Genomic DNA, 10760 nt, shown 5'->3' on the forward strand with positions numbered 1-10760 from the left:
GCTTCTCTGGGTAGGGTCCCACTCTCGGCTCTTCTCCATTGATGGTCCTAGAGACCTCCGCTCCTAGACTGGAGAGTTAATCACTCCCTTCCTTGCTACAAAACATCTACCTTTACATTTCCAACCTTCACAATCAGTCCTGATAACAATCATTCACTATGGTATCAAAAGTGACCCTCTGCATTTCATTTCATCAGCTCTGCCTAGACAGATTGGATAGTATTCACTGGAGATTCTGCCTTCCTCCATACCTCCTAGCTCTAAGTTCCCTCTTGAAAGCTTGTAAGCCAGTTACTTCTTGCCTTTGTAGTCCCCTCCCCACCCCCCACCCCCAATTTGGGTATCCAATGTCCAAGTTGCCCATCTCTGTCTACTCTGTGTGTGAGGGGTTGGGAATGTTTCTTGCTGTAAGGATTTGTTCCCTCTTTTGGGTTACTGCATCCATAGGTATAGATCAAGTTCATTAAATTGTATCAGATCACTCTTTTTTTTTCCTCTTCTTTCTTCTCCTGGTTGAATTCTGATCATCCATTCATCGGGGCCAGGTCACATCTGCAAGTGTGGGTATTCTTGTGCATATGCCCTCTCTCCCTATCAGCTGGTAGCTTCACTCTCCACTCTAGTCCTGTGGCCACACCACTGACTCTAGGCCCAGGAGTCCCCCACATTGCTGGCCAACCAGGTCCCCATCTGGGTCCACAGAAGACCACACCGAACATTGTAGGGCTTAGCTTGCCGCTTCATTGCTACTTTTACCCCACATCCCCCTATAAGCGATGCGTGTGGTCACCAATCAGAGAACATATTTCCGTTGAGTCTTAGTCTTGGAAGAGGGTTTGCATTGAGGGGACCCAACCACTTGCCTTGATGTTTCCTGGGCAAGCAATTTGTTTGTTCTTGTAGTAACAGTCCATCTGCCTCTATTGTTTTGTATTTTTCCTGTAGGTCTTTCTTTCAAGAAGTATCTTCTGTTCTAGGTTTGCTCGTCTTCCATCCTCTCTTGATGTTTTTTGCATCATTCAATAACTTGCCCAGAAACTCTTTCAATAACAAAAGTCGAGGTTTGAATTTTTTTCTGCAGGTCCCCCAGCTTGAGAAATGCTGAGCGTGTTCTTCCTTTTTGGTTTTCTGATTCCAGATCTTTGCACATTTTGTTGTAATATTTGGCTTTATCTTCTTGAGCTGATCTTTGAAATTTTCTGTTCAGCTCTTGGACCTCCTCATTTCTTCCATTTGCTTTAGCATCTCTACGCTGGAAAGCAAGTTTCAGTGTCTCTTCTGACATTGGTTTTGACCTTTTTCTTCTTTCTTGTCTTATCAATGACTTTTTGCTCTCTTCATGTATGATGTTCTTGATGTCATCCCACAACTCTTCTGGTTTTCGGTCTTTAGTGTTTAATGTATCAAATTTGTTCTTCAGATGGGATATAGTAGTCAAGGTCATATTTTAGCTCTCATGGACTTTTTTTTCATTTTCTTCAGCTTCAGTTTGAATTTGCATATGAGTAATTGATGGTCTATTCCAGTCTGCCCCTGGCCTTGTTTTCACTGATGATATGAAGCTTTTCCATAGTCTCTTTCCGCAATTTGATTTCTATGTATCCCATCTGGTGAGGATCATGTGTATAGTTGTCTCTTATGCTGTCTAAAGAAGGTATTCGAAATGAACAAATCATTGGTTTTGTAGAATTCTATCATGGGTTCTCCAGCATCATTTCTATCACCAAAGCCTTATTTCCAACTACTGATCCTTCCTCTTTGCTCCCAACCATTGCATTCCAATCACCAGTAATGATCAATACATCTTGATTGCATGTTTGATCGATTTCTGATTAAAGAAGTTGACAAAATTCTGTTTCATCCTCACTGGCTTCAGTGGTTTGTGCGTAAATTTGAATAATAGTGGTATTAACTGCTCTTCCCTGTAGGGGCATGGATATTATCCTATCACAGACAGCGTTGTACCTCATGACTGATCTGGACATGTTCTTTTTGACAATGAATGCAACATGATTCCTCTTCAATTTGTCATTCCCAGCATAGTAAACCATGTGGTTGTCAGATTCAAAATAGCCAATACCAGTCCATTTCAGCTCACTAATGCCTAAGACATCGATGTTTATGTGTTCCATTTCATTTTTGACAACTTCCAATTTTCCCAGATTCATACTTCGTACATTCCATGTTACGATTTTCAATGGATGTTTACAGCTGTTTCTCTTCATTTTGAGTGTGTCCCATCAGCAAATGAAGGTCCCGCAGGCTTTTCTCCCTTTACTCCAGGTCTTTACTCTATTCGCATCATCACGTCACCTCTACTTTGAGGAGGTAACTCTTCCCGTCGCATTTTGAGTGCCTTCCAACATGAGGGGCTCATTTTCTGGCACTACATCTGACAGTGTTTATCTGCTATTCATAAGATTTTCAATGCCTAAATATTCAGAAGTAGTTCGTCACTCTTTCTTCCTAGTCTGTCTTCGTCTGGAAGCTCATCTGAAACCTGTGCATGATGGGTGACCTAACTAGTATTTAAAATATCGGTGGCATAGGTTTCAGAATCACAGCAACTCACAAGCCATCACAGTACGACAAACTGACAGATGAGTAGTGGTTTGAACTGCAAAGTCAGCAGTTCAAACTCACCAACTGTCCCTGAGAACCCTATACAAGTCACTAGGAGTCAGAACAGATTCGACGGTACTAAACAACAATAGGTATAGCTATATAGTTATAAGGAGTTTTGATAGCATAGTAGTTATGAATTGGGCTGCTAATCTCAAGGTCAGCAGTTCAAAACTACCAACCATTCCATGGGAGAAAGATAAGGCTTTCTGTTCCCATCAAGATTTACAGCCTTGGAAACCGTATACAGGGTCATTATGAGTTAGAACTGACTCTACGGCGCATAACCACCACCAGTCATAAGGAACTGTCAAACTGTTTTCTAAAACAGCCACACAAATTTCAACCTCATCAACAACATATAAAGTGTACAATTTCTCTGCATACTTGTCAACACTTATCTTTTTATTATACTCCATCTAGTCGGTATAGAAGGAGCTCTGGTAGCACAGTGGTTATGAATCAGGCTGCTAATCTCAAGGTCGGCAGTTTAAAACTACCAGCTGTTCCACGGGAGAAAGATGAGGCTTTCTGCTCCCATAAAGATGTGCAGCCTCGGAAGCCCTGTACACGGTCACTATGAGTCGGAACCGACTCCATGGTAATTAACAACAAGTCAGTATACAGTTAATGTTTTTATAGACATCTGCCAAGGTTACTAATTTTTAATTAATATTAGTTAATTACTATCATTGGAGTCCTGGTGTGGCACTGTTGATTAATGAATTGGACTGCAAAGTCAGTTTGAACAGCAAGATTCTGGGTTCAAGCTCATCAGTTGCTTCCCAGAAACCTTATACAAGTTACTATGGATTGAAACCAACTTGACAGCATTTAAACAACCAAAATTACTCTCATTAGGTCTCTACTCTCTAGGAACTTACAATCTAAGAAAATGAAATATGCTTGTAAAATATGACCTGTTTGTTTTTGTTGTTGTTAAGTGCCTTGAGTCAGTTCTGACTTAGTGACCCTGGATAGGGTTTTCAAAGAGCAGCTGGTGAGTTTGAACCCTATGGTTAGCAGTCCAGTGCTAATCCTACAGTGCCACACCAGGGCTCCAAAATACTGCTCTGTTGTTGTCATTAAGTGCTGTGGAGTCAATTTAAACTCATAGCAACCCTGTATAGGTTTTCTGAAGAACAACCGACCTTGTAGTCAATAGGTCAGTGCTTGCTTGGCAGTTCTTCAAAGAGGACAGACAATGCAGAGAAAGGAGATCAGTGAGGGGTGGAGGGAATGAGGAAAGCCTGTGGGACACTTCAGTAGATCATGAGTAAGATTAGCATTATCAGGGACGGGTGAGAGGAGATGGGAACAGCACAAATGGGCCCAGTTCAAAGAAGGGAAAAAAACAGTATGGTTAAAAAAAAAAAGTTGTGACATTCCAGGAAGAGGACCCTAGGACCATCAAGGGAGAAAAGCACGAGCGGAAAGTGGGGCCCTATCCAGAGAAGTAGCAACACCAGAAATGGAGGCAGAGATGAAGACATGGAAAGATAAAGCAGCTGAGGACTCTAAGACTCATGGAAAGAGAAAGGCTGTGTGGTGGCAGCCAGGAGGCAGATTTGCAGAATGTGCCCTTTTGGTTGTTCAAATGATTATATATTCCTGAGTGTTTTTGTGTACATAAAAAAACAACAACAACAGAAGGAATAGAGGCAAATATTGTTGAATGATGATGCATGGAGGGGATGAGGGGATTGTAGTCATTGCAACGAAATATGATAGGATGAGTACAAAACTGATGTTCTCCCATGTAAACTATCACTCAATTCATAATGAAAGCTGAAAAAAAAATTCTTTGGGGAATGGTTAAAGAGGTGAAAATATCACCATCAGAAGTGTGTAGACCTAGTCAGAGAAAATGTTGGGAAACAATTACTTCACATTTTGATATGTTCGATTAATAAAGATTTATACGATTGTATAGCACACACAAAAAAAGTTGTGTACTTTTGCAACATAGTAAAACAACAGAGCTCCCTGGAACAAAGTTCCTTGGTGATAGCAAGAGATGTGCTTCAATGGGAAGGATAGAGCCAGATCACAAAGGAAGAGAGGCCTCTGAATTTTACCCTTTAAGTAACAGTAACAATAGAGGAAAGAGAAATTATGAAATCTAGCTTTTAGCAAGATTAATCTGGCAGTAAAGGGAAAGACTTGAGGACAAAAGAATATACTAGCCAGTTGTTTCAGATAAGACAAACAATAAATTAGTTGTGAGAAGCATAGTGAAGGAAAAAAAATCAAGCAGACTCCTTGAAAGAATGAACTGACCTTATGAAAATTATAAAAATGATGTAACACAGAAGTTACAATACACCTGGCAACACAATCTGGAAATAACACAAATTAGTAATCAATCATTAATCCAACCTTACCTTCTGCAATGTCTGAGCACGACGTTCCAATAGCTGTGTCCCCACTGTCAGCTACACTTGAACAGCGGCTGAAGCGGCTTCGAAAGGCCTCTGAGATAACTGGGGTCTGCCATTCAGTCCCCAGGGAACTGCCCTTCTGGATCACATTGAGACCTGAAACAAGTGGCATTCTTCATCTTTAGTGTGAATCAGTTGCTGTAACTCCATGAGAACATTTAGGAAAAAAATCACTCTTATATCTACGAGAGAATAGCAGCACCACACTTCTTTCTCTCATGCCTATTTCAGCTACTCTGAGCTAGTTAATTTTAAGTGGAAATAGCATGCAAGTTGAAGATGTTCAAAGACAAAACTCAGGAATACTAGGACAGAAAACAGTATTTAATAACAGAAGCCTTTACAAACATGATTTATCTATCTACTGAAAACTAGGTATTATCACTCACATTTTAAAAAAGCTTGAGATTTGAAGCCAGGTCTTTCTGATCCCAATATCTACATTCTTTTCTGTTGCAGGGCTTCCAAATAGACACTTTTGGCATTCTGAACATGACAGTTCTTCAAGGTGTAGTCCATATAATACAGGATGACCTACCCGCACTACATGACAATAGAAACCCTCAACCAATCCCACCTCACCATCATGTGACAACAAGAAAATAGTCAATACATTTCCAAATGTTCCCTTTATCAAAACTGGTGGTCCATTTCCCTATTGAAAATGACCACTTGAATATACCATTAAACCAAGGTACCATCAAAGAACAGAGTGAATTCAGATCAAGGTGAGTTTGAAAAGTCAATGTGAAGAGCTTAAGACTTTATTCTGAGGGCAATGTAAAGAAACTGCTAAAATTTCTGAGCAAGAATGATTTGAAAAAAAAAAGACTGATGAGAATTATTTGGACTTTATTAGCTTTTATAGAACTGGTATGGCGCTGTAGGATAATGCACTGGACTGAAAGGTCAGTTTGAACCACAAGGTCAGCAACTCAAACTCACCAGCCGCTACTTGGCAGCTCTATACAGAGTCCCTATGAATTGGAACCCACCCGACAGCATTTAAAAACAACAACATGGTCACAAAGGACTGACAGATAGGAAGTATTCAATAAATACTCAATTTTCTTACTAAAATACTGGCAAAGGCTTCAATTCAAATTTTATTTTTCAAAAACTAGGATTAGATTTCTAACCTGTATCTGATGATCCACGGAATCAAACAAACAAAAGGTAACAGCAGCTAATTATTCTATTTATAGGAGTCCTGGTGTGGCACTGTAGGATAAGCACTGGACTTCAAGGTTGGTTTATACTGTAAGATTGGCAGTTCAAATTCACCAGTCACTCCTCGGAAACCCTAAGGGTCCCTGTAAGTCAGAATGGACTTGACAGCACTTAACAACAACATTCTATTCATAAAATATCAGAGTTTGAGTTGAAATTTTAATATATAATTCTATAGACTCTTTGATCTAGTAGAAGATAAGCGATATTTGAACATAAACCACCTTATTCCTCCCTCTCATCTCTTTAACCTACTTCTACTTTTGTTCCTTTTTGCTAGTTTTACTTTTACCTTCTATTGAGGGCAAAAATACCCTTCCCTAAGTACTCCTTCCATTCTTGGGTGACTGTGGAATGCCTGGTTTGAGAGAATTTGCCCAATTTATACACACTAATCCATATTAATTTTAACAGAAGATATAGCCAACAATCTGAGCTACTGATCAGCATGCCAACAACCAGTGATACTTAGTTGATGTAATTCTAGCCAGAACCTAGGAAATCTGACCTCTTGGTGAGTCTATACAACTTTATCTCACTTGTCAGTGTACAATTTTCCAGGCCTTTTAAAATCGTGAAAATTGAAGGCCTCTAATGCCATGTTCGCTGGACTCCTGATGTGCTGCTGCAGCATCAGCACTGAACTTTGAACCACAAAATCAGCAGTTCAAACCCACCAGGCTGCTCCTCAGAAATCCTATACAGGCTCACTATAAATTGGACCTAACTTGACAGCACTTAACAAGAATACTATATTCCTGGACCTCCTCCAGGAAACCACTCATACTTATGAATACCTTCCATTCTTCACAATTACCACATTTCCATCCATTCACTCTGCAACCTCAATTCTAAAGGGATATTCCCTAAAATACAACTATGTTTTGGTATAGTTATATATATGCTGTTGTTGTTAATTGTTGTCGATTCATTTCTGACCCACAGCAACCTGTACAGCCACCAACACTGGGGCTCAAACAACTTGGCAGTCCAGAGCATTAGCCCACAGCGCTACACCAGGATTCCGTTTATAGACTTATGTTATTTCAAGGAGTCCTGATGTGGTGCATAAGTACTGGACTACTAACTGCATGTTTGGTGGTTCAAACCCACCAGTTGCTTCTTGGAAACCCTATAAAGGGTTGTTATAAGTCAATGCAGACTCAACAGCACTTAACAACAAGTTACTTCAAAGGACTCTGGTAGCATAGTGGGTTACAAGTAGGGCTGCTGACTAAAAGGTTAGCAGTTCTAATATACTAGATCCATGGGAAAAAGATGAGGTCTTCTGCACCTATAAAGATATATAGCCTTACAAACCCTGTATCCTGTATAGCATCACTATAAGTCAGAACTAACTCAACAGCATAAAACCACCACCACAACCATGCTATTTCAGAAGCCCTGGTGCATAGTGGTTAAACATACAGTTGGTGGTTTGAACCCACCAGCTGCTCCGAGGAGAAAAGATGTAGTAGTCAACTTCCTTAAAACTTACAGTCTTAGAAACTCATGGAGATCTACTCTTCTATAAGGTTGCTATGAGTTGGAATCAACTTAACAGTAGTACAGTTTTATGCTGTTAAGTGCCTCTTATGTGAGTCAGTTTCAACACATAATGACCCTGTATAGGGTCTCCAAGGACCGGCCGGTAGATTTGAACTGCCGACCTTATGGTTCGAAGTCCAGTGCTGATCCTACTTATTTAAAAATTTAAGTTTGAAAGCTACATCGTTTCCTGTTATTTTAAATCCTATCGGTTATATTCTTATCAAATATTAAGACCATTATTACTCTGAATGAGAAACTACTACAGGAAGAGAAAGCTATGAGAACAGCAGTGAGCTTTGTTAAGAATTACTATATTCTAACAACTTTCACTGTACAGATAATTCATAAGAAACTGTATAATCCAGACCTTGAATATATTTCTTGAATGTTGAGCTTAGTCAACAAAAGCTTAACAAGTGCTTAATAAAATGCGTGGCACACATTAAGTGCTTAATTAATGTTTAGGTGTCTACTACATACATGCCTAGGATTAAATCACAAATATCTACTGTAAGTAAAACACTGTGAGATTTTGAGTAAAATCTACCCTTTTCTTCATAAATGCCCTCAAATCCAAACTTATTTTTCTAAACGCTACTTTGTATTTCAACTATACCATTACCTACTTAATAAGCGTACTGAGTATATGTATGCATATATATTTACACATCCTTAAAATATATACTTGAGTTCTGGGTATGGTGCTGTAAGAAAAGCACTAGAATGACAACTGCAAGGTTAGCAGTTCAAACCTACCAGCCACTCTCATCACCTACACAGGATTGCTATGAGTTGGACCTAACTCAACAGCACACAACAACGTGTATACTTAACATGTCCACTTGGTATATCAACAGAGCTTTCAAAATCTTGTCAATCCATTCTAGAGTTACATTCCCAAGTCTCTAGTGAAAACACAACAGAGACTGTTGGCATCCAAGAATTCTGATCTTTGTGGGCTACCAGATGACTGACCCACACAGAGGACTACAAAGACAACATAGAACACAATAATTTATGCTGTGTTTTTCTGACTTCAAATGAAAATATGTTCCAAAGTCACTTTGTTCTGATCCCTTGTATGACCTCCCGTCTCAATCAATCACATGGTCTTATTGGAAAACATGTAGGGCCAGAGATGAACAATTGCTCCCCAAGAGACCTGTTTTTCTACAAGAATGTAGCTTCATACTATTTTAGTTCTGTACACCCAGCAACTGTTTTTTATGACTAGTCTTTTCAGTAACAACTTTTCAGTGAATGCTTGTCTGCTCAATATTTCCCTAAAGGAAAAGAACAGTGTCAGACATCAGAATTTAACCCAGAACACTACTCACCTGGTGAATTAGGCTGGGAGAGTCTCTCATTAGGGTATTTCTCCTGCATAGCCATCACAGTTATTTGAGCCAACTGTAGAATGAAGGAAAAACCAGTTAGATTCTCTAGTATCTTTTAGGAAGAAGGTGGCTCCACACAATAAGCACTAGGATACAAACCACAAGGTCAGAGGTTAGAGCCCACCAACTGATACACTGGAGAAAGATGAGGCTTTCTGCTTCCACCAAAGTCTAAAGCATCAGAAACCCTACACAGGGTCACTGTGAGTCAGAAACAACTCAATGTCACATAACAACAAAAGTATATTTCAAGTACCTATAATTCAGTTCCCATTCAACTGAAATTATCAAGATTACAGATTATTAAAATGTTCTTCCATGCCTTATTTTTTAGGCAAAACAACTCCCAATACTTCACACTACTTCTCTTCCTAAAGAAAACAGAAGAAACCTAAAACCAAACAGAGATGCCCAATACTAATCACATACAGTTCAAAAACCCTCGTACTTGATGTAAAATTAATTATTTTAATTAACAAACCTTTGCCATGGATCTTCTTAGCAATGGGGAGGTGAGAAAAGACCTAATAACAAGCTAACATTGAAATTCCAAAACACTTAATCGTGCTCATGAGAAACCTGTACCTAGAACAAGATGTAGTCATTCGAACACAAGAACAGGACACTAAGTGGTTTAAAATCAAGAACGGTATGCACCAGGGTTGTATTCTTCCACCATACTTATTCAATCTGTATGCTGAGCAAATAATCTCAGAAGCTGGATTATATGAAGAACATGATATCAGGATTGAAGGAAAACTCATTAACAACCTGCAATGTGCAGATGACTCAACCTTGCTTGCTGAAATTGAAGAAGACTTAAGATAATGGTTAAGATCAAAGACCACAGCCTTCAGTATGGGTTGCACCTCAATGTGAAGAAAACAAAAACCTTACAAGTGGACCAATAGATAACATTATGATAATGGAGGAGGTGGGGGACTGAAGTTGTCAATGTCTTAATTTTGGTTGGATCTACTACCAAAATCATAGAAGCAGCAGTCAAGAATTCAACCAACATGTTACATTAGGCAAATGTGTTGCACAAGACCTCTTATAGCATTCAAGAGCAAAGATACCCCTTTGAGGACTAAGGTACACCTGACCTAAGCCATGGTATTTTCAATCACTAAGATATATCATCAAACTTTCCAAAACCAAAGACAAAGATAGAACCCAGGAAAGTAGCTCAAGAAAAATTAAAGGTCACCTACAAAGGTGAACCAATAAGACTAAGCTCTGATTTCTCTGAAACCATGTAGGCAAGAAGGCAATGGATGATATATGAAAAACTCTGAAAGAAAAACATTGCCAACCAAAAATCAGATAAACAGAAATTAATGGAATTTGCAACAATCAGACCAACTTTACAAAGAAACACTAAACGGAGTTTTTTGGACTGACACCCAACAACCGCAGACAACAACCTCAGATTAACATATGTGACACCACCACCTAGAACTCAATCCAGCTATTTTTGTTGTTGTTCTGTCAGATGCCACTGAGTCAGTTTCAACTC

The 10760-nt window shown here is 39.3% G+C and overlaps 1 protein-coding gene across 3 annotated transcripts in view; it reads right to left on the reverse strand.

The window, feature by feature from the left end:
- CEP85 (centrosomal protein 85kDa) overlaps positions 1-9236 on the reverse strand; it is a 51900-nt gene extending 42664 nt beyond the window's left edge. For all 3 annotated transcript variants that reach the window (XM_006862266.1, XM_006862265.1, XM_006862264.1), the window contains exons 1-2: positions 9182-9236; positions 5007-5159 (exon numbers count right to left, since the gene is read on the reverse strand). In XM_006862266.1, the coding sequence (XP_006862328.1) occupies positions 5007-5159; positions 9182-9236 (208 nt within the window). The remainder of the gene's footprint in view (positions 1-5006; positions 5160-9181) is intronic.
- Positions 9237-10760: the final 1524 nt, after the last annotated feature.

The sequence above is a fragment of the Chrysochloris asiatica genome, unplaced genomic scaffold (genome assembly GCF_000296735.1).
Source record: "Chrysochloris asiatica unplaced genomic scaffold, ChrAsi1.0 scaffold00047, whole genome shotgun sequence".
In the NCBI taxonomy this organism is placed as follows: Eukaryota; Metazoa; Chordata; class Mammalia; order Afrosoricida; family Chrysochloridae; genus Chrysochloris; species Chrysochloris asiatica.